Raw genomic sequence first — 23920 nt, forward strand, 5'->3', positions numbered from 1 at the left:
ATAGCACATAAGTACTTCAAAACTTCCATGCTAATAAAATATTGCTATATCTTTATAATTAAATAATATAGTATTTCAAGCTATTACTTTAAACATCAACACATAATTGTAGTATGATTTAAATACAGTTATGTTTTAAACAGCTTTATCTTGCAAGATCTTTGGCATACATTTCATCTGTATGAGTTAGGTGAAATATACTAAACTGTGCTGAAGACAAGTTCTTTAGAAGGGTTTTTTTTGGAGGGATTTGAAGTTTTAGTGGGAATGGTAGGAGCTTTGAATGACATTGTTTGCATGATGTGTACATTTTAGTCGATCTTGACAACTCAAGGGGCCAATTAAAATGAGTCTAGAGACAAGTGATTTAGCATCGTAAATGTATCTGCATTATACACACAGATCCACTACAGACAGCTAGTCTGGACTTCATATTTAAAACAGGCAGCCTATTGTGCTTTAACCTATACATTATTTATGAAAAATAAATACTTTTCTCTCTACTGGCATAATTGTACATTTGCTATGAACCACGTCTGTTATCATGCATTTATAATGCTTTACCATGCACAGTTACGATGTATTTATGTATTTATTTATTTGTGGTACATTACAATGTTCACTTTTTAAAGGGTAATTTCTATCCTGTAAATGAGTCTCTATAACAACAACACTCCAATGCAGGCTGAGCCATAGATCCAGCAGAGATCACAACTAACATGACTATGTAAATATCGTATCATTAGAAGGTTTTAGACATTAGACCTGCCAGTTTTGAAAACTTGCAAAAGCATTGTTTTAAAAGTGTACATAGTAAAAACAAACAAGCAAACAAAACAAACAAACAAACAACATAAAACTCAAATGTTTAAAACATGTATATTTCTAACTTATTTAACACATTAGTGTATATTTGTAAGAGAAAATCTAATATGGATAATTTGGTTATGGGCATGCAAATAAATATGTTTTATTGTGTTAAAGTAAAGCTTTTATAAATGATTAGCACTTATATAAACTACATGCACACTGTACCATAAAACCGTGTTGTATACATTAATATGTAACACAATTTCTGATGGAGCTCTTAATTACAATTTGAAGTCCTTATAAATCACCCTTCATTTGATGTATTTATTTATTTATTTATTTTGAAATGTTGTTAACATTATTGTTTTATGCCTCTTCCATGCCCAAGCCAAACAGTAGTACTCAGTGGCACTGGAACAATTTTTATTAAGTGGGGGTGCTGAAAACCATTGAACAAAACCATAGCCCCTGTATATGATGGAAGCCATGCAAAGCCAGAGGGCGCTGCCATACCCCCGGCACCCCTAGTTCCAGCGCTCCTGGTAGTACTGGAGTATTCAAGAATCAAGCATTCTGATTGGAGGAGAGGGACTGAGTGATCCTCTTGAGTGCTGGCATATTTAGGAATCAGGAATTCTGATTGGAGGAGAGGGACTGAGTGATTCTTTGGTCCTGTGTTTCAGATCCGAAGACAGCCTGGTTGGTAAAGGGTGCACAGAACTGACAGCAATGAAACTGTTTGCCATCTGCTGTGTGTTCCTGCTGCTCCTGTGTTTGGCTTGTCCAAAGGCAGAATGCAGGTTCCAGGAGCGATCAGTGGAGATTAGAAGTATGTGAAGATTACATATATAATATACCGATATTGATTAAGCGATAATAGTCCTGGTGAGAGGTGATTACATACAATGATCAGGTTATTTCTGTTTAGGTCTTCTGTAAAGTAGTTCCTTAAAAATAACTTATTCTTTTTTATTAGTATCTGCAGGGACATAGCTTTTATCGTCTGGTGCAAGGTCTCAGCAGGTTATCAAGAACTATGGACCTTTTTTGTATCAACTTATGTAGTCGTCAGAGCTAAATTGTGGTATCCTGGCATGACAACAGCACAGCACAGGTGTAGACTCCATTAAAAAATAAAGCACTGCTACAGTAAATGACTTGCTATTTCCCCATATTGTGCTATTCAATCAGGCTGGCCCATGAGGACATGTTCCAAACACACCACTGTCTTAGCAGCAAGTGTCAAAAGCATCTCAATTTAGGGGACCCCAAGTGGCTCATCCAGTTAAAGTACTGCCGTGGGGTGTGCAGGATGAGTCACACAGCTTGGACAGCACCAGTTTGGGTCCAGGCTGTGCAAAGATGTCGAACTTTGCTGGGTACCCACATTGGCTCTGACGCTCCCAGGGGATGGGAACCCGAGCATATTCAGAGTGGATAAGAAGCAGGCTGATCTCTGTCTTTCGGGATCGGTAGCCCGCCCACTTCTGCTTTAGACTGCTCGCGTAAAAGCAATTCTGCTCTTTGGACTTGTGTGAGATCGGAGTATAGTCCTATGCCATCAGAACGTCTGTGCTGTGTGTGGGGGGGGAGGTCACTCTAAATAAAATAAACACAGCATCTTAAATCCTCTATTCGCTTAGCCTTTGGAAAGTTTGTTTGAATGTTTCCATACACCAGTGTTGTACTTCTGATTGCACAGCGGGTTGCTTGCAACTCAGTTGTACAACTTTCAAGAAATCTTGTTTTACAGACCCACTAATCATTGCATCGATTATCTTTAGATAAATATTTTCACCGGTGTTTTGCTGCAGCTGCAAATTCAATTCAATCAGAATCGCTAATGTGTCGAATCCAGCTAAAGTTCACGATAATAACATGCTCACCTCTCTAGTACTGCAGTGTCGGGGTAATGGCTTTTTGAGAGCTCAGCATTACTAGCAGTGTTCTGTAACCAATTCTGTTTCCCCGCAGATCCCGATATCGATGCCTCTTGGTATACAGGCCGTGGAATCAGACCGGTGGGTCGATTCGGCAGACGAGGCACAGAGAGTCGTCGCAATTCTTATTCTGGATCTCGCCTGCTGTGCATCCCAGTAGAGGACAACGATGACCCCATACTAGATGAATAAAGGGATTATTATTATTATTATTATTATTATTATTATTATTATTATTATTATTATTATTATTATTATTTTTCTCTTCTTACTTATCATTGCATTTCTATTGTGTATTTATTTCTGTAATTAAAAAATCGTTTATACAAAACACCAAATAGGAACATCTAATGTAAACCCAGTGAAATGAGTACATGGGCTAATGTGGACTATTCTGCAAAATAAATTAATAACAATAATTATCTTTTTTACCCATCTTAAATACATTTCTTTAAAAAAAAATGTAAACTACATATCTTTTTCTCAACTTCTGTAATACATTATTGTTATAAAGTACTTACAAAAAAACCTTGCAATCTGATTGCTGGTTAATTAGAATGAAGTGTATGTTGCAGGACAATGGGAATGGGCAGAAGGTGACTTCAGCTGCCCCAGGGAGCCTTTTACTGGAATGGGACATTGCAATAACAACAGAGGGGCAAGAAAAAATATGTTTTCGTTTTTTTACATGAATTTCACCCAACTGTGCCGATTTACAAATTATAATGTCATATAGGTGCGATTTAGAATTCTGTCATTCGTTTTAATTAAGTATACTGTAGTAAAAAAAAAAAGAGAAAAAGAAAAAAAAAACACAATTCAGCCACATCTCCTAATCTGCAGCCAATGCTTATTTACTATAGGATGGATCCCACTAATACAAAGTAAAACATTCAAATACTATCTATTCGGTTATGCAACACCAGATTGTAAACCCTTTTAACAAAATTAAGCAGTAACATCATCTCCAACTTATTTCAAACATATTTCCATTCTATGTTGTATTTTACTGTTTTAAATTACCATACTCCTTCAAATTTAAGACCTGCTTCTCAAACATTGCCTGCATCTTAAATGCCAGCACAGTAATGATGTGTGTATTAAAATCACAAACAAAAGACATGACTACCAGAGTACACAAACAGCAACGTGACTGACTGCTGGGAAAAGACGAACCAAAACAAATTACCCATAACATACAGGCAGACATTTTCAAAGAAGCATTACTAACTTTCTGAGGAATTCGAAGAGGAGCTTCAAATTGAGGGTGAGGAATTTGGGCTGTGTCTTAAATTTGAGGGCGTCTTAAATGCAAACTGTGTAATTTGCTGCTTTCGCACTGACACCGAGCAACAAGCCTTTGCAACAAGTGTATGTATGTCTGTGCCCTTGCACTTTTCTACCACACATTTCTGATTAACCCTTCCTCCTCACTGGATATCACACTACAGATTGTAGGCACATGGCATTGTATCGTCGGCAGAGAGGAACACACAACAAGTTAGAAAATGTTACCTAACTCTTTCCACACCTGGTCAATACTTATAGCTGTGTAACAGTACAGGTGAGAATCACATTAAAAACATCTGAGGTAGCCTCTTTGACCTCAAGGTTTATGACAGAGTGTTTGGAAAGACGTATGGAACATGTTCATTAAATCGTGTTCTGCTCTACAGCCCTTTAAAAGAGAAAGTGGGATCAGCACTTTTGGATGACGTTATAGTTTCTTTGTTTGCTTTCAGATGGTTTCTCTCTTCCTAAAGTACTGTAGGTGGTAAATTACTTTTCTATCAAAGTAAGACCTTTAAAGGCCTAGGAATTATAAGTAGCCAATCCCACACAGCACATTCACCAGCAGTGGGCAAAACAAACTTGGTGCACCAAGCAGCAATATACTCGTGACAAAAGAATACGGCATGCCATACATGGTGTCACAAAGATGGCGGGGGGGACGTCAGACCAGAAACAGGAACCAGGAAATAAACGACAAAGAGGTGGAGTTTGGTGGAGCTGAGCGAATGGTCTCGCTCAGCATTTAATGAATTAACAGAATAGTAATAAAAAGGTTGTAACAAGCAAAAACACAGAACACATCACATTCGCCAAAACAAAAGAGACAAACAAAACGGACTACACAGACAAACACGGTCAGATTCTATTTTTTTAACTACTATTTACTATTATTATTACCTCCGTCTCCAATCCCGTTCTCCACTCACCGAACACACAACTCAGAGTGGGTTGCTAATCAATCATTCAATTGGAGTCGCAGTACAACCGCATGTGAATTAATAAGGTTCAATTCCCCGTGCTCACATATTATTATGTTTTACTTGCACGTGAAGTGCTGTGCAATCCTCGTGCCTAAATACAAACATACATTTTAAACACTCGTGTCGCACAGACCCGTTTATATCCCGTGTACCAATGACTATACACCAACATTAACACACAACACAAAATACACACAGGAGCGGGCACTTTGCCACAATGGGCATTTAAAAAAAACAAAAAAAAATCAAAACACTCAACTACAATAACATTCGGGAAGCATGCACTTTGACTCATTAAGTGCCATTATGCTCATTTGAGAACAGGCTACTTTGTCATTTTTTGGAGCATTATGAACTGGCATCTACCTATTTAACTTATCTCTTTAACTATCTGTTAACCACAAAAGTTAAGTCTATATATAATATATCAAACTACATAAATACAGTTTGTATTCTGATTTTTTTCAAAGAAAAATATATTTGGTACTAAATGGGTGCACTACAAATCACATGTAATCAACATTCGATAACCACTTGGTGCACGCTTATGTAGTTTTCTTATGCCATACTGTCTTTCCAACTCCGTCACCTAGCACCGACCTCCACAACTAAACTACAGCTCTACTGTAATACTCACTAAGATAATGCTCAGCATACTGAAGCTCCAAATAATTTCCCTCAACAGTGAAGTACTAATTATTGGGTTGGCCTTTGACTTGGCAAACAAAGATCCTAATGTTAATTGTCTTTCAAGTGGACACAGAGCAGTATTTAATAGGGTGGTTCATGATGATATCGCTTACCAGTGTACTCTACTCATGCAGAAGAACAGCGTGACAGGTTAACTGCAACCCTGTACACTCGCTGCTAATCAGACAGCTTTCAAAATAAGAGATGTGTGGGCATCTATCATACAGGCTAGGCATGCAAGACTAATATGTACAATTGTTTTTTTTTTCAGAAGGTTGGCCCCTTATGTTCCTCCAGGACAACGACCTGAAGCGATCCGCTCCATATGAAAACCAAGCAAATGACGGGGAGTGTGATCCTGGCAGGTCAGAAGCTAGGCAGTTGGCCCTGGTCAGTACTTGTGCAGGAGATCTCCAGTAAATAGCAGGTGTAGCAGTGTATGCAGTGGGGTTTGCGGTTCAATAACGGGGACCACCTCCAAATACTCCAGTAAGGCTTTAGGAGTTGGTGTAGTTTAGATGAGACCAAAATTTTGTCAATCGTACAGAGTGAGAGGTGAACCTCAGTTCAGAATGGATGAGTTCATTGTGACTGCCCCTTCCTTCAGAGTCTACAGCATGACTCCCTGCTCTCCTGACTCTCTTGTACATGTAGATCCACACGCGAGTCACTCCAGTGCATTAAAGACATTCTGCCGTCATTCGCATTCTGCAGTAACCTGTGGGCTGTAATTGAAGAGATAGATTTAAACTAACTACCTACCACCCACTTACATGACATACGCACAATTAAGAGAAGAGCATCATCACAGACTGACAGCTGAGTTCTAACGAGGCTTCAGTTAAACACAGTGCTAATTGATTAACATAATTAAAATGCCTTTATTGGTTATGTTCTCATCTTTAAGTGCAATGTTTCTAACATGCAGTGTGCTACAGTAATCAGTAGATTTGTCTGACTTAAAGTACAGTGATTTCCCATTATAATTAATTTAGGTGAGGGACAATGGCAGGTGTCTTAAGCGCTCTGAAAGTGAACCTCAATCCTGACCTGCCATCCATGCTTGTTTACAATAATATCCACTGGAAGCCACTGGAGAACACACAACTCATCCTTCAGAGAGCTGATTGAGTTTTGAGCCCAGGCCTCCAGAGGCGGAAGACACAAGAAGCTTCTTTGGGTATGTTACAGGATTACTTATAAGGGTGCTTTTGAGTATGTGAGATGTCTCCCCCACCGCAGTATTAATTCCTTCTATTAGTGGATTGCTTCTATTACCCCCAATAAATACCATTCACTCACCTATAGCCACAAAGAGTTCACTCACTTTCTTGCCTGACTTTGCTGACGTTTCCATGAACAGCAAGCCTTTCTTTTCTGCAAGTTTTTGTGCCTCCTATTACAAAGTAAGAGAGATCTGTGAGATTTAAAACTATCTCCATTATATAACATCTATATTCATGTATTATTTATCCATATCGATTTAACATATTGAATACAAAATACAAGAAAAACAAAAATACTAACTGGGGTTGAATTTCAGAAGTACTCAAAGAAGCATGCAGCAGGTACTGGAGGTTGGCACAAACATACCTGCTGCTCCACCTGGCGTAAATCTGAGAGATCTGCTTTATTCCCCACCAGGGCAACCACTGTCTCTCCTGCAATATACTGTCTCTCCAACTCCTGCAACCAGCACTGAGCTCGGACAAAAGTGTCCTACAACACAAAACAGCGTAAAAGGCTTTCTCAAATGCATTTACTCAGGTAGCTGATTCGTATCTTAATTTACTCAGGTACACTCATCGTGTCTTTTCTTCTCTGTTTATCTTTCTTAAGAAAGTATTCAACGATTTATGACAATGCATTTAAAATATCGGCTACACTTCAAAATACATGTCATTTAATGACACATAGTTACACTGCAGTTACTATTTGCTAATGCTAGTCTCACCACACAATTCTTTGATTGTGAGGATGAAAGTCCACACAACATGTATTGAAAGAGAAGATATTTTCCTGATTATACAATATTGTTGTACTGTAAATACAGTGCATGTTCAAATAATGTAACTAAATGCAAGAGGCCATATTTTCGTTGACTCCAGTCTTTAATTAACCCCTATTTTTTCAAAGAGGTAAAACACCTGTTCATTTTACAAAACTAGAACCGAACAATTACGTCTTATATTTCAATTCCTCTTAATCACTCACAGTGTGGTTTGCTTTTAATTTTTGTAACATTTACATGATTTTATTTTTCCTTTCAGAAAACAGGAGTTAACTAAAGACTGTTAAAGTACTAGTATTTTTAAGTGTATCCATACTCTACACAGGTTAAAACCCCCCAAAACTATAGTGCAGCTCTGACAATGCTATGTTTTATGAAGAACCACTGAGACACTGACAACAGTCCCAAGGTATCAGTGGAAAATATTTACTCCATCTACCTGACTTAATTTATTATAATAAAATTAAAAATAAAAAAATAATAAAAAAATAAAAAAGATATACACAGAATATATATACACAGTCAGTAAAAGCACACATATACTGAACATCGAAAGAAACACATCACTTATATTTGGATAAAATTCACTAGATGTGATCAAAAAATGACACTGTTTTAGAGCAGGTGCAGTGTCTGGTTATACCGTCTTGCCAGGTTTGAAACTGCTAGCTGTGAGCACATAAGACGGCAAGCCACAGTATACTACCTTAGTCTAGCTTCCAACATGTCGATTGCACGAAGGCTCTGCTCTCTTGACAGACGTGGCATATTGTTTGTTTTTTTCTGTTATTTTATTTAATTTTTTTATTCAAGCTTGCAATTCAACAGCTGAAATCACTCCATATTCAGAGTCCAATTAACTTTCTCACTAATTAGGTGATTAAGTGCATGTGCTTCAGTCATAGTCACTCAAGCGTGCCATTGTCAAGGATGAATGATCAAGTGATTAGAAAGAAAGCAAAAACTTTTTGTCAATGTCCATCATTTATATACCTTATTCTTTTTTCGAATTGTTATAATAGAGATAAGTTTCTTTTGATGCTTGGTGTGTGTGTATATATATATTTATATATACTGTATCTTTTTTTGTTCTTTACAACTACACTATGGATGAAAACATCATTAGGAACTAAAAAGAATACAGCAGCCGCTTGAAAGAAGCTGTCATCAAAAAAATTAATTATTGCATGTTGATGTGCTTTAGAAACTGCTTCATGATTTGGCCTGCCTAATGACAACTCTGTTAGTGGTACCCTGAGCCTTTACCCTGTTGGTGATGTCGTACACCACGAGGGCTGTGTTTGCCCCCCGGTAGTACAGCGGGGTGACACTGTGGTACTTCTCCTGACCAGCGGTGTCCCATATCTCAAACCTCAAGGTGCTCTCATGTAAACACACCATCTGGGTCAGGTAGGCACCTGTATGAGAAGCAGGAACAGGTGTTAGCACAATGATCTCTAATTAGTACACAACAGCAAAGGTCCCTTACTGAAGGCACGGTTGGTATATTTTTTCACTTACAGGTCTTCTATAACAGGCTCAAAGTAATACTTTATATCATCTTCACCTCCATAACATTACATTTTTTACATGTCTGAAGTCACGGGACTTATGTTTCATATCCTTTTCTATTATTGCTTCTGCTTGGTTGTTTACCATGCTTATTAATTGTTCCAGCAAGTTACTGCATCTGAAAAGACTCCTCAGAACTGATGACAGGGGAGTGATAAAGGGAAGCATATCAGTGTAGTTACTGCATCTGAAAAGACTCCTCAGGACTGATGATAAGGGAGCGATAAAAGGAAAGCATATCAGTCTACTTGCTGCTGGGTTATGAAAACATAACACAAATGCAGGCACTGTGCTAATTCTATTGTGTAAATATAAGAACGGAGAGGAACTGTGTCTTGATCACAGTGTCATTAAATATTATGACGTTGTGTGCTGAATAGGATAGTTTGGGGTGGCAGTTTATTTGACTGTAATTGCTGTCATTTATTTTGCTTTTTTAGAGCTTTCTTATAAAGTCCTAGCGCATCACTTACATCCCACGGTGGGTACGGTGCTCTTGAACTCATCCCTAGTGAAGCGAAGAGCCAGGCTGGACTTCCCAACTCCACTGCTTCCCAACAGAACCATCTTGGCCTTCTGGGTCTTCCTCTCAAGCTGCACATTCCCTGAGGCCGCCCTCCCTCGTTTGCTAATTCTCTTACTTGACATAGCCAAGGAAAAGGGCTACGAGGGTTACAATGCTCTTCCAGTGGGTAACACAGGGGTGGAACACCAAGACTCTTACTCCCAACTACTGTTCTGGATCTCCATGTCTGAATCCAGATGGGCACTGCTGGATTAAGCTGGTTTAGAGGCTGGTGAAAGTATTGTGTACTGAGAAGTTTAGACTGATCCCTTAAGTAGAGTTGCAACAGATTCCCCCGGCAAGTCATCTAGAAGCTGTAAAAGGAGGGTATACAAAATTTTAATAAAGATACACAGAATATATATCTGGTTTCAATAAAGCAACTTGTTTTTTGACTTGTGCTTTTTAATTTATTGCTACAGTTCATCTTGTGCAGTCAATGTCCACTCAAGGAGCAACAGACCAAGCTACAGGAATCACACTATGAATAATGAGTCAGTAGCTGTACAGCACCTTTAATTCAGCTTTGTGTTCAGAAATTCATTTATTCTGTGATAAATAAAACACTTGAATACGTTTTTCATCTTCATATTTTTGATGTGCGACCCTCACCAGGAGAAGCAGAATGATAATGGATGGATGGATGGATATTTTGGATTACCAAGAAACCGCTACTTGCAATCAATGTTATTTGCAACCATTTTAAACATGTTACTTAAAAGACTATTTGCAACATTAACAAGCATTTATTTATTTATGTATGTATGTATGTATTTATTTATTTATTTATTTTTACTGTAAGAGGCATCCAATTCTTATACCATTGTAAATGTTTTTTGGTAAACAATAGAACAAATAATTCGTTTGCAGAGTGTTTGTGAGATAATTTACATGTCAGTTTATTTATGTAAAATGTTTAGACATACTAAAAAATAAATAAATAAATAAATAAAGGTATTTCTCAATGTCTTGATATGTAAAATGTTTAATACTTACTAGTAAATGGGAGAAAGAAAAAAATCCATAGTACAGAGAGACACGTAAAAATCCAGCTTCCTCACAAACGACAAAACTGAAAATAAAAGTAAAAACAAAGTTCAGAGTTCTCGAGAGGGATTTAAAACACATAGCAATAGATCAAGATAACCCCACCTTTACTGCAACTCTTCCCTTATTGAATCAGCCTCGATCTTTGCTATTGGTCATATTGTCCATGACAGGATGTAAGTGTCTGGATTAAACCACTTGCAGAATCAATTCCTTAAAAAAAAAAGAAGCTTTCACTTCCCCCATAAGAACGATAACATCACTTGGAAAAATTCCCATTGCTCATGCATTGGAAATTCTTCAACTTTACCCTGAACTTAAAGTCCAATGTGAAGAAAATCACTGTTAAACACTGAAATCCCAATTTATCCATCTGCAAGATATTTCTAGAGAAATTAAGACATTGTGTCTGTAAAGCTGAACTGTCTTCGGAACTCATGGGAACCAATCTAGATTTACACCACTGTTAATCGCAGAGATTGTAGAGCCTTGCAACCTGTCGCTTTGTATTGAGGTTTAACATTTCCTCACAATGGCCAAACTGCAGCTTCACATCCCTAGGGTGATTTAAGAAAGGGTATTATCTGGTGACCCTGGTGAATAATGATTTAAGAAACAGCAACAGGGTTTATACAAAGCACACAGTTAATAGGGCATTCAGACCAGTAAACACGTAATACATCTGTGGAATTCATGGTTTTAGGGACATGAAAATGAAGTTAAATGTACTTTGAGAAATTAGTTATAATGACATAAACTTGAACAAAATTAGTCATGCATATTTATAACAGCATTGTAGTAAATAGCAATCTATTTCGTACAAGTAATATTTTGTGTGGTTTAGTAAGTGTTCGTTTATTGATTGTTATTGAGATGGTGACAAAATTATTTTATTTGTATACACATTTTTTTTTTTTTTTTGAGTTAGTGGGTTGGTGTCTCTGTTTCATTATAAAACAAGATACATTGCAATACCTGAAAAGCAAAAAAAAACAAAACAAAAAAAGATACGGTAATTAGATTTCTTCCAGTGTCCACCGGGGGGAGTAGTAACACCGTGAAAAGAACACGTGACTTGTATTCATAACTATTGCTGCATATATGCTGTGTGCAGACATATGTGACTATTTACAAATAAATAAATAAACAAATAAATAAATAAAATGCAATCATAATTCAATGTTTAAAGTTATGCAATCGTGAAAAATTAGAAAGCATACGGTCTAATGATTTGAATAGATGATTATCTTTGAGAATGCACTGGACAGATCGTGTTAAAATAAATCATTTTCCAGCCATTGGGGTGCTATGCATCCACGGGCCCGTCAGTGCTTTATGAATGCGGCGCATTGTGACTTGACAGGTCTACGTGACTTCGCAAGACCAGCGGTAGCTAGGTTTTGCAGCTGTCAATTTCTGAATTGACAGGCTTTCTGTCTGCTGGTTCAAATAACACGGAAGGAGCACAGGCAAGCAATAAGTGGTATCGTTGTTGTTGTTTTGTAAAACAAAACAAAACAAAACAAACAAAAAAAAAAAAAAACAAGAAGAAAAAACATAACGGAACAAGTTTGCACAGCAAAACGGTGCAGCTACTTTATGAAAAAAGTATTTGCAATGGGTGTACTTCGGCTTTAACTAGGAGCCGACGTTTGCTGCTTTTTTTTTTTTTTTTTTTCTTCTTACATAAAAACAGCTGGGAGTGATCGCTGTTCTCATGCAGGGCTCTGCAAGCTGCTTCGACCCCGGAACGTGTTCTTCGCGGTGATCTAGTCTTCATCCGGGATTATACTGCATGCAATTTTTTATTTTGGCTACAGTAATTCGTTCAGCTTGAAATACGTGACTAAATAGCGTGGGAATAAAATAAAAAAAAAAAAGATATGTAATAGCAGACTGATGATTAAAAACGCGCATATTTTAAGCTTATGAAAAACATTGTAACTGTGTCAGTCAGACCGCATCGAGTAAGAGAAGACGACCCCGGTTCTCTCATGGTTATGTGTAAACATATACATATTATTAAGTGACCCTTTGGAGCTGAGATGCGGTAGGCTGCTTGTATGTGGTCATTGATGATAGCGCTTCAGAGACGGAGGTTGTGATTGATTTTATCTAAGGTTTATTTTCCCCTGTACTGTAGAGGTTTCTTTCGCTTGGTTAGTAGTAGTAACCAAGCAGTGTTTTTTTTTTTTTTTTTTTTTTTTTTTTTTTTTTTTTTTGGTCTGGATTAATATTACTTGGTTTTAAACACATTACGATTTTGGAAATGGGAACCCAGGGTTCTGGACGGAAAAGGATTCCGAACAGAGAGAGATTGACGGCCGAGGACGATGCCTTAAATCTAATTGCAAGAGAGGTAAGTGTCATGATTCAAATAAAAACACATTGCATATATATATATATATATATATACACACACACACACACACACACACACACACACACACACACACACAGGAACCTCCAAATGATTTACATCCTTGATAAAGATAAGCAAAAAGGTCTGTATAAAATAAACAACGCAGGTAATGAGCTATATTTTATGCTCCAAAATATGGGAAAACTATATTGTTTTATACTAATACAATTGCTCAGAGAAAACGTTTATTTTTAACAAATAATATTTTTTTTTTTTTGCACAAAGATTGGTGTCAAAATTATTGCCACCCCTAAAGATTCTCATAAATACAATCAAACCAAATTAAATCTGCATTAACATTCTACTTTTTTAAGTACATCTCAGTCTTAAGGAACTGTATTGTGACCTTCCATGGCTTCCTGTTTCACTGGGGTATAAAAATGAGGTAACATGCATGTAAAATCCATTTGTCATCCATCACCATGGGGAAAGGCAAAGAACTCACAAATGAAAAGAGACAAATGGTTGTTGACCTTCATAAATCAGGCAATGGGTACAACAAATAGCTAAAAACCTAAATATACCACTTACCACTATTAGGGCAATAATTTTCAGAACCAGTGGAACAGTGGTAAATCTGCCCGGTTGAGTACACAAGTGCATCTTGCCCCCACGCACAGTGAGGAAGATGGTTCGGAGGGCAAAGAAGAATTAAAGGGCCACAGTTGGAGAATTACAGAACTTGGTTGCATCTTGGGGTCACCAAGTCTCCAAATCTACAATTAGATGCCACCTCCGTGCCAATAGCCTATTTTGAACGGTTGCCAGAAAAAAAAAGGCTTTATTGAGAGAAACCAACAAACGTAAGCGCCTGGAGTTTGCTAAACGGCATCGACACTTGGACTGGAACTGGATGCTTTGGTCAGATGAGATGACAATAGAGCTCTTTGGCCACGCACGCCATTGGTGGGTTTGGCATCGAAAGAAGGATGCGGATGCAGAAAAGAACCTCAAACCTACTGTTAAATAGGGTGGCGGATCTTTGTTGTTATGGGGCTGTTTTGCTTCCACTGGTCCTGGGGCCCTTGTTAAGGTTAACGGCATTGTGAACTCCACCAAGTACCAGGACATTTTAGCCAAAAAACTGGTTGCCTCTGCCAGGAGGCTGAAACTTGGTTGCAAGTGGATCTTCCAGCAAGACAGTGACCCCAAGCACACATCAAAATCCACAAAGAAATAGTTAATTGACCACAAAATCAACATTTTGCAATGACCATCTCAGTCTCCGGACTTGAATCCCATTGAAAACCTGTGGTTTGAATTGAAGAGGGCAGGCCATAAGCACAGACTGAAGGATATCAAGGATCTGGAAAGATTCTGTATGGAGGAATGGTCCCTTCCAGTGTGTTCTCCATTCTCATAAAAAATTATCAAAAAAGGCTCATTGCCGTTATCCTTGCAAGGGGAGGGTGCACGAAGTACTCAAAACAAGGGTGCCAATAATTGTGACACTTCATTTGTTTGGAAATAAATTTATAAAATTTGAGAAATGTGTAATTTTGGTTGATTCCCTTGAATCATTAATACAGTACAATATATTCCACATGCTGGAAAATTACAATATAGCTCATTACCTGTGTTGTTTATTTTATACAGCCTTTTTGGCTCATCTTTATCAAGGGTGCCAATAATTTTGGAGGTGCCTGTGTGTGTGTGTGTGTGTGTGTTATATATATATATATATATATATATATATATATATATATATATTATATATATATATATATATATATATATATGTATATATATATATATATATATATATATATATATATATATATATATATATATATATATATATATATATATATATATATATATATATATATATATATATATATATATATGTGTATATGTATATATATATATATATATATATATATATATATATTTTTTTTTTTATATTTTTTTTATCCATTAGATTAGATTAATTAGGTAGGCTGCTTTTATGATACTTGTTTTTCTGGTACATCGTACAGCAATAGTTACATTATTTACTTTGGGAATATACAGAAGTAGTACATTCTTAACAATTTAACCTAAGCGAAAAGTGTGTGTACTGTATTTAAAAATAAATAAATAAATAAATAAGGCATGTATGTTCCTTCACAGTCTCTGTACAACAAATCTAGCCAGTTCTACTGTCGAAACATACCTAGGCATGCTGCTTGACCTAGCTGTAGTAGCTGTAATTGTGTTGTGAAGATGAAATGTATGTTCAATTACAACAGGACTGGATGTGAAACTAGACTGATTAATTGGAAATTGGGTTTGCTAACAATTTTTTTTCAACTCCAAAATGGAGACGACCTCTCCAGACAGTCAGTGCTGCACTGCAGATCCTATCTGACACGAGGGTGGTAGTGCTGTTTTGTGCTAAGAAGTCAGTTACATCACTTGCTTTGGCTCATTACCATTCTAATGATTATGCCAGGCATTTGATGGGATTGCCAGAAACGCTGCTGCACTTGTTTTGAGAAGCACCACTGCATCACATTCATACACAGCATGAACATCAAAACTTACAAGTGTTTAATTGGTTACTTTTTAAAAGCATGGATTACACGTTCTTCCTCTAGCATTGCAGTTGGATGTAAATTTGATGACATGACTTTCTAGTTATTGTCAAGTTATTGTATGGCAGAACTGCACTAAGAGTACCAGGGTGTCATTGTGTATGCATTTTATACATGTACCCGACTGGCATCTAACAGGCTGCAGAGAGTGGAAAGGGCTTGGGTCTTTCTTTTTGTGCAGTCGTGCAGATTTGATTATAGTGCTGGCCCGGGGTGATGAAATGAGTGTTGGTCTTGATGGAAGTGCTGGAGATGTGCTCATTCACTACAGTAAGCCTTCATCTATTAGTAAATGAGTTGTATTTGAATGTTCTGGTATCGGTTGTCCCCATTTTATTTTATTTTATCCAGACCGTTTTTCAAAATATTGAACAGTATTTCAAAATGCAGCATTCCCTCATGGGCACACACACGCTGGATGGCATTACCTCATTATGACATAGAAGGTATTTTTTTTTTGTTTGTTCTCTTCACATGCAAAATTATTACTGCGAGCGGAAGAGATTGAGCGTGCAGTGAAGAGAGGAAACGGATGTTCAGAAAGCACCAGAAGTGCATGGCAGGCTAAGATGCAAAAGCTGATTCTTTAGCAAACACACCCAGTGTGAAGCCGGATGTTGCCACATTTATATGATTGCATTTTGTATAGAGGTAGCTTTAGCTTGGCATCCTGTCTCTCCGGTCATTGTGCATTGTTTGCTCGTCCCTCAACACCCAGGGAGCTTGGTCTGTAAAGGGGAGCGCTGTCCCTTTAAATGCAATGTCAATCCTGATGAACTGGGAGATACTGCAACAAGAGGTTTAAAAATAGCTCTCCTTCAAAGATCAGCTGCTATCGCTGCCTGCTGTGAGATCTGCACAGAGTATGACCTTCCCACCTGGGAGTGGACCCTGCACTCCCAGGACAGGCAGGCAGGAAGGCTGCCTTGTAGTGATTGGTTGGCTGGTGCCCAGGTAACTCATACATGGGATTTTGGATCATCATTGAAGCTCAGAGTCCTCTTTGCTCTGTGCTGATACCATGCTACACTTTCAGAAGTTTAAAACACGCAAACATTTCAGCAGGTGTTATTGCTCTGTGTTTATCACTGACTTATAATACAAATAAAATAAAAATAACATGTTGGAACAAAAATCTGGACTGTTAGTGGAACATGAGAACCAGGGTTGAGCACCTCAGCCGTACTGGAACCCCTTTGTGTGAGTACATAGTTGTGCAGCAGCCTTGACTATAGTGAACAGTGGAAAAACTAGGTGCTGTTCATGGTAATGATATTCCCTTTGAGGAGTGCTAATCCTGCCTTCAGGGTTATTAATAGAAGGAGAGGAGTGTCGGGGAATGCAGCTTGGAGAAGCAGGTTAGCCCAATGGCCAGAGCCGTTTGTCAGGGAGTTAGCAGATCGAACTTGCCGGCTTCAAATTCCAGCTCGGCTACTGCAGCGATTTTCCAAGTGGCAGGCTGATCCCTTTTTTTTTGTGTGTCCATCAGTGCCACTGTAAAACAGACAGTGCAGTACAGTAAATGTTCCAATTTATTTATATTTTTCTTCACTTGGAATAGACAATAGTGCCTCAGAATGAACTGGAGTTTATGGTTTAAAATAGGGCTAATTGCATGAAATGTCTGTCTTGAAAACAATAGAAGGAAAGCATGGTTTTCCAAGGTCCTTTCCAAACTCTTCCTTTCAACAAAAATACAGCAGTAATGTCATGATTGTGGTGGTGATTGTGTTGTACACCTTGTAGCTGTTACTCGCTTCCGGACTGCCCTGGGATTGACATCTTAGAACTACACACAAAAACTGAACTTCCCAGCTACCTTTTAAATGGTTTCCACCAGCCTGCAGTGTCCAGTAAATGAAGGTCCACATCCAGATGTGGAGCTTTTAGTTACACTGCTGCAGGCTTTATCCTTGAGGACACTTAAGCAAGATGCACTCATTTCAGTGTGCCTTCCACAGGTCTGTGAATTCGAATTAACAATGAAACCAGTGAGTACCACCGACAATAACAACATAAATAGTAACCCTTCCAAACAGAAACTGCTCATGAACTGAGGTTTCCACACTAATGATTATAAATAAGAGGCCTCTGTTTATAATTAACCTCTCGGTCACTGAAGCCACATGCGTACCCATGCTGGGGTATCTAATAAAACAGTGACTGCAGTTTATAGCTTCATGTTTTTGCAAATGGAAAGGCTGTCTATTTGTGAGGGGGTATGTGCTGCAGTACCTTTATGGGCAGTTGCAAGGTTAAAGATTCCTATATTCAGTTGTGTGGATGGCGCAGTGTTTGCATGTGTTGAACTACAGTACCGTAGTACTTCAATCCTCCTGAGTCACAAACTGTCCAGTTTCCTGTGAAGTCCAAATTATGTTGTATGCACTGTACAACACCTAGTATTTTATGTGCAAGAGAATGAAAAGTGAATAGAGTTAGCACTAGCGACAGTAATGCCAGCATTTAAGGCCGTGGTTAGAACAAAAACCTGGACAGTTTGCTAGTCAAGGACTGAAGTTGTCTGTCCCTGGACCAAAAGACTTGTCCCTTTTGATAAAGTTCCATTTCATATGTTGTGAAACGAAAACAACTGCTGATCACGTGAGCATAGAAATGAATGGCTTTTGAGGACGTTTTACTGACTGGAAAAGTAATTCAAAGGAACATCTTCCTCCTGTGCTGTTTTGTCACGTTTCCAGTTTTGCTTTCCTTTAAGACACAGGACCGTGTACTGCTGCACAGTTTAATGGGACTGTTAGAGTGCGCTATTGAGGCTATTGTGCTTGAACTGTGAAGCAGAAGGATAGTGATACTGTCTGGTGGTGGTTGCTGCAGGCATGTTTGTGTTTTTGTGATTTACCAGTTGAGTGATGTTTCGTAGGCAAGTGAACAAACAGAGGCAGCAAGTTTCTCAATTTTTTTTTAAAGACAGACATGCACTATTATTCAGGGATGGCAATAAGACTCCCATTGCATAGCAGTTTAATCCATTCGTGGCTTTACTATGAGTTTAATGACACACACCTGAGCGTGTTGCCTATACACTGTGGCTAATCAAGCTCGTAGTAAAACCTGGAATGGGTGAAACAGCTATGCAATAGGAGTCGTATTTCCATCCCTGAATATGGTGATGAAAATTGACATGCAAGCACTTTTTTTGAAAAGGAATTCTAAAGTTTAAACCAAATCAATCTTTCAAACAGTTTGAGTAATCACATGGCACTGGACTGCCTGTCTGACAGGGTGCAGATCTAGTCTGGCAAAGGGTTATTGTTTTTGATGAAGCCTGTTCTTGTGGGATCCATGGTTAACACTAATTACAGAGCACTGCACATGCAGCTTCAGTGCAGAGTGGCTACTATATAATCTGTCTGGAGATTAGTTTACTGTATTCCCTTGAATTTAAGACGCCCGCGAATTTAAAACGCAGTCCAAATGAAGGATCGGGGGATGAACAATTCACATAGTTTGTCAGCTCTGTTTGAAATAAAATTAAAGGGACCATAATTCGGCTCAGGCAAGATATGAAGGTAAAAGCAAAGATTGTTTTGCAATTAACAGCTTTTTCTAATTATGAAACAGAATCAGCTACATTTGTCACTTGATTAAAAATAAAACCCAAAACCTTCAAGCCCTACTTGTGTGTGTATGTGTGTTCGCATTTACTTTTTCCAAAATACTTGTTTTATTTCTTACCAGTATGGACCTGTGTTAATATGGGGCATAACACATTGTTTTAAAATAAAATACAGTGCATGATGGGACACTGTTGTATTAATTTCCAATGTTCATTGCGCTGCTAGGAACTGTAACCGAACTCTTCTATTAGTATTAGTGTTGTACGCATTACTAAACATAAAACAGTGCTTCAGTATGGACGCTAAAGTTCGAGCTGGAATAATTAAAATGTTTTTGAGTACAGTTTTCGAGATCGGTTATGTAGTGTGGAATGAGCCTAAAAGTAAATATTCTTAATATTGCTGACAAAGCCAAATATGAGGCATATTGCTTACACCTACAAGAGTGGAGTGTACTTTAATCAATGCTGTTGTATTGCCGATTTTTATTTATTTATTTTTTAAACAAGCAAGTATTTTAGGGTCATTGCTGCAGTGTAATAGATTACCATGAATATGCATGTCTGCGTCCCTTTCCATTCTGTGCGTCACGTGAACACAAGACAGACTATTTTTCTGTCGATTTGGATTTTTTTTGCGTCTAGGACGCAACATTTTGAGTTAAAGCAATGTCCTGTTTCATTTTGTATCCAAATTATTGTCTAATATAAAGACTTGTACTGTACTGAGTTGCAAAGAAATTGAATTCTGTAAAGTATTGTTTATTTTGATAATATTATACAGACTATGTGCATTTAAAATTGAGTTTTTTGCTACTAGTGATACAACTTTTTTATTCCTTTTGGTAAGGCACATGCAAAGCTGAGCTATAACTGCGAGCGACTCCTTGCACAGTGTTTGTAAGAACACGGACGCGTGGAACGGGGAATTCTTTAACAACATTTCTCCGAATTTGCTATATGCGTCAGGGGGCTTGTGGAGGCAGAAGAGAGTCCTGCGTGTAATTAGTGGGGCAGGGCAAAGCCTTGCTTGTAAATAAATGTATTGCATTTATTTAAAAGAATGTTGGTTTATTTTGGGGTGTATTTAAAAGAATGGTCAGTGGGGCATTGTTGTATTGTGTTGGGATTAGAGTATGGGTAATTTCATGTATTATTGTTTGATTTGAATAGTTAAGCAATGGAGCTCAGGCACAGGTGTATAAAAGAGCAGATCAGCCGCTCATCAGTGTGGGTGTTGCAGGAGAGAGAGCAAGAGAGACTGGAGAACGAAACAGAAAGTAGAAAGTAAACAATTGCTATGCATGCTGGAAGGACCAGCAAGGTACTTGTTTTGGTGAAGGTATAAATGCGCGCGCATCAACCCATAGTACCTGTGTGTCTCTGTCAACTTCCTGGTCTATGGATGTCACCACCAAGCTGTGCTGTCACAGGGCTACAAAGCTAAAGCGTGCCTAACACATGCCACCCACTACCACTAACAAGGGCTTGGATGAAATCAGAGCATTTGGAATGGAATGCCGCTATTCAGTTTCCAGGAGTCAGCAAGCTTTCAGCGTGCTTATGGTCAACCTGTCTAAAAACACTGCACACGTGCAGGCTCCCCAGCTCTGGAAAGGGATGGGAGGGTTGTTCAAGCTACTTCCTCGTTCATCGCAAGGGCCCTGATTCTGAGATATTGTAAACTCTGCCATGCTGACTGAATGGCATTTTCACTATTCTACGTGGGAGAAGGTTTGTTTGAGCACTGGGTATGTTTAGTATGCACCATCTGACAAAATAAGGTCAGCGATGGTGTGACGATGCAGTTTGCACTAGACAGGTAAGATTGTTTGACAGCCCTGCTACAACAAAGTTAAGCAAATCTCTGTGTCTTCCAAATGGTGATCGGACAGTTGTGTAACTCATCCACATGGGTTCAGTCATAGGGTTGTTTAGAGTAGCAATACTGCTTCAGTTATCTGATTGGCAATGCCCTCAATCATTGTTGCCTAATTACATGTCCTGTGTTGCAGTCATGTCCTGTGTTACTAGAGAAGTTCCTGATTTCTCGTCCCAGTTCTGCCATCGACTGTGACTCTGCTTTTTTGCTTGGCTCAGTGTGTCCTGGGCTGTGTGGTTTGAGTAATGGTACAAGTCAGGTACAGTAGTGAGAACGACGCTTGGAGGGTCTGCGCTGTCCTTGCAGTACTAATCTCTTAAGAATCAGGAACCCTGTGTGGAAAATGCCGCACGTTACTTTGTGAAAAGCCTATATGTTGAAGAGTATCTGCTTTTATTTACTGTAATCTAGGTGACTTACAAATAAAAAAAAGAAAAGTGAATACAAGTACGCTGCGGTCTCCTCCATGTTTGTCATGGTGATGAGCAGAATACTTTGGCCTGTCCTTATATGGGCTACAGTATGTGGCAATTATCCACAGATTTTTCAGTCTTCCTATGTAAATAGATGCTATTATGTTTTGATGTAAAATGACAATACAAATCCCAGTCAGGGATATATAATCTACATTAAATGTCAGTATCCAGAAAGAGTGCTTTGGGTCATCATCACCGTGATCCACAACATGAGGAAGGGAATCTTCTACCCACAGTTTCATGTCAGGCAAACACTTCTGCACTCGCACTGTATTCTTCATTAGCCCCTCCAAGGAGAGCCCAAAGTGCATGCAAACATTGGTCACACAATGATCTAGATCCTGATACCCTCAAGAACCTGTTCCAGGGAAGGCCCATATCAAGTTTTATCACAATTGGGTGAGCGGTGGGGACAATCTCGCCCATCTACCGCTGTAAAGGTATTGCGCAGTGGTGGTGATGCATCAATAGTGAAGATGTGATGCTTGGGCGACAGCACCCTGCCTCTGCGATGGGGACAGACTTTCCTCATCCAGTTTGTCATGCAAACTGTTTGTAAATGTGCGTTTTCTTTCAGGTTGGAATCTGCCTCCCCTTGGGCTGCTCTCCTGTGGACTAATATGGAAGTAGCTGCTCAGTCCCCTGATATCTGTACTATTTAGAGAGAAGACTGGGCAGTTGACAGCTGTTTCACTCACTCGCTGCAGCAGCAGGGGGGAGCACTGAGCATGTGTGGAGAAACGCAAACAAAACCAAAAAATAAAAAATTACCAAACACAGGGGTCAAGTTCATATAGGAGAAAATAATGTAACCTCTGAGCTTTTGAGTCATCATATTTCTTCTGTTTCCCTCCTTCCACTCCCCTGCATCAATTAGCATCTGTTAATGATACCACAGTAGTACTGTTACTAATTCAAGCCATAATTCAAAATGTGGTGCATGTAGGAGGCTTTGATTGATGTAAAAAAAATAAGTAACATATCATTTTACTTGTTGACCCCTTCTGCAGCTCTGCGACTACTTTCTGGGAATTCTTTGGCATTTCTAGAAACCTGAAGCACTCCCAGCCCTTCTTCACACAGCCTTTATCAGTGACTTTACTGGTATACTCTCCAGAGACAGGTGCTGGGCATGGGGGTTGGATTGGCAGGCAGGGCTCACAGTACAGCTTGCTGTGAAACTCGGTATCTTCTTTGTGGTTCAAAAGTTACAAGTGCATGGGGTTATCGGTTTGACACTGCTTTAACCATGTTTGTCACAGTTTGTATAAATGACTTACTGGTATTTGTCATGTGTTTTCATGCTTATTTGATTATTGCACCAACTTTCATTAGAAATGTAGGGAGAAAAGTCCAAACTTTGTTTCTAAATCATTGATTTGTTTCTAAATTCAGTAAGGGTCAGTATCCATGAGGATTTCTGTTGGATCCGAGAAGCAATGGAATGTGACTCATGATATGTTGAGAAAATAAATAGAAACATGAAAAAACCTGCCAAAAACACATACTTGTGCATCATTGCTAGGCCTACTATATCACTGTCTAAGAGGGTGAGCTCCACGAACTGTTTCATGCCTCACACTGCCGGTTTGTGCAGAGGAGATTTAAACTGACCCACATTTACTGTAGACTTCCTATGGGTGTGCGTGTCAGTACCCGTCTCATCTAGCAGGAGACTCTGTTGGCTGTCTGTGTTTTAAAAACAAGCACAGTACACTTCCAGACAATGACTTGTGATCTGGTTGAGGAGAGATGCTGGGGGAGTAATATATGCTCAATGTAAGCACATTGCTGAAAGATGATTAGTCTGGATTCCCTGGCTCTGACCAGGAGACGGTGTTTACACTCTGTGCACTCTTAATCTGACCTGAATCGTTAGGAGACAAGCATAGCTAACTTCCTATATATTTGCTTAAGCCATTAAATCAGGAGCTGACTTTTAGAAGCACTGTCAGAGTAATCTGAGCCTATCCAGCACCTAGTCACATCTTTGTTAATTTTATAGGGTTCTAGGTCACAGTTTTTCAGCATGGCTATCTGTTTAATTGTGTGATGATACTTAAGAGAAACATACTG

The 23920-nt window shown here is 38.6% G+C and overlaps 2 protein-coding genes across 28 annotated transcripts in view; one reads left to right on the forward strand and one right to left on the reverse strand.

The window, feature by feature from the left end:
* Window positions 1–7252: 7252 nt before the first annotated feature.
* Window positions 7253–10951, reverse strand: LOC121322984 (ras-related protein Rab-17-like). The gene is made up of 4 exons (XM_041263662.1): window positions 10858–10951; window positions 9770–10175; window positions 8991–9142; window positions 7253–7432 (listed from the first exon to the last, which is right to left on the reverse strand). The coding sequence occupies exons 2-4, from the start codon at window positions 9942–9944 to the stop codon at window positions 7253–7255; spliced, it is 507 nt and encodes a 168-aa protein (XP_041119596.1). The 5' UTR covers window positions 9945–10175; window positions 10858–10951.
* Window positions 10952–12266: 1315 nt separating this feature from the next.
* The window catches only part of LOC121322717 (leucine-rich repeat flightless-interacting protein 2-like), a 63861-nt gene continuing 52207 nt past the window's right edge, over window positions 12267–23920 (forward strand). For 16 of the 27 annotated variants that reach the window (XM_041262931.1, XM_041262936.1, XM_041262937.1 and 13 more), the window contains exon 1: window positions 12268–13267. In XM_041262931.1, coding sequence (XP_041118865.1) covers window positions 13178–13267 — 90 coding nt within the window. In that variant the 5' untranslated portion in view covers window positions 12268–13177. Of the gene's footprint in view, window positions 13268–23920 lie in introns of all 27 variants that reach the window. The other 11 variants (XM_041262950.1, XM_041262951.1, XM_041262953.1 and 8 more) reach the window with 4 other exon arrangements.

Source organism: Polyodon spathula, chromosome 11, assembly GCF_017654505.1.
Source record: "Polyodon spathula isolate WHYD16114869_AA chromosome 11, ASM1765450v1, whole genome shotgun sequence".
Classification (NCBI taxonomy): Eukaryota; Metazoa; Chordata; class Actinopteri; order Acipenseriformes; family Polyodontidae; genus Polyodon; species Polyodon spathula.

What these genes read in the sequence shown, in the direction of transcription:
- LOC121322984 (XM_041263662.1), bottom strand. Translation starts at nt 9,944, where the DNA reads ATGTCAAGTAAGAGAATTAGCAAACGAGGGAGGGCGGCCTCAGGGAAT. An exon ending in CACCGTACCCACCGTGGGAT is followed by an intron (nt 9,143 to 9,769) that starts GTAAGTGATGCG and finishes CTTCTCATACAG; the next exon opens with GTGCCTACCTGACCCAGATG. An exon ending in TGTACGACATCACCAACAGG is followed by an intron (nt 7,433 to 8,990) that starts GTAAAGGCTCAG and finishes TTTGTGTTGTAG; the next exon opens with GACACTTTTGTCCGAGCTCA.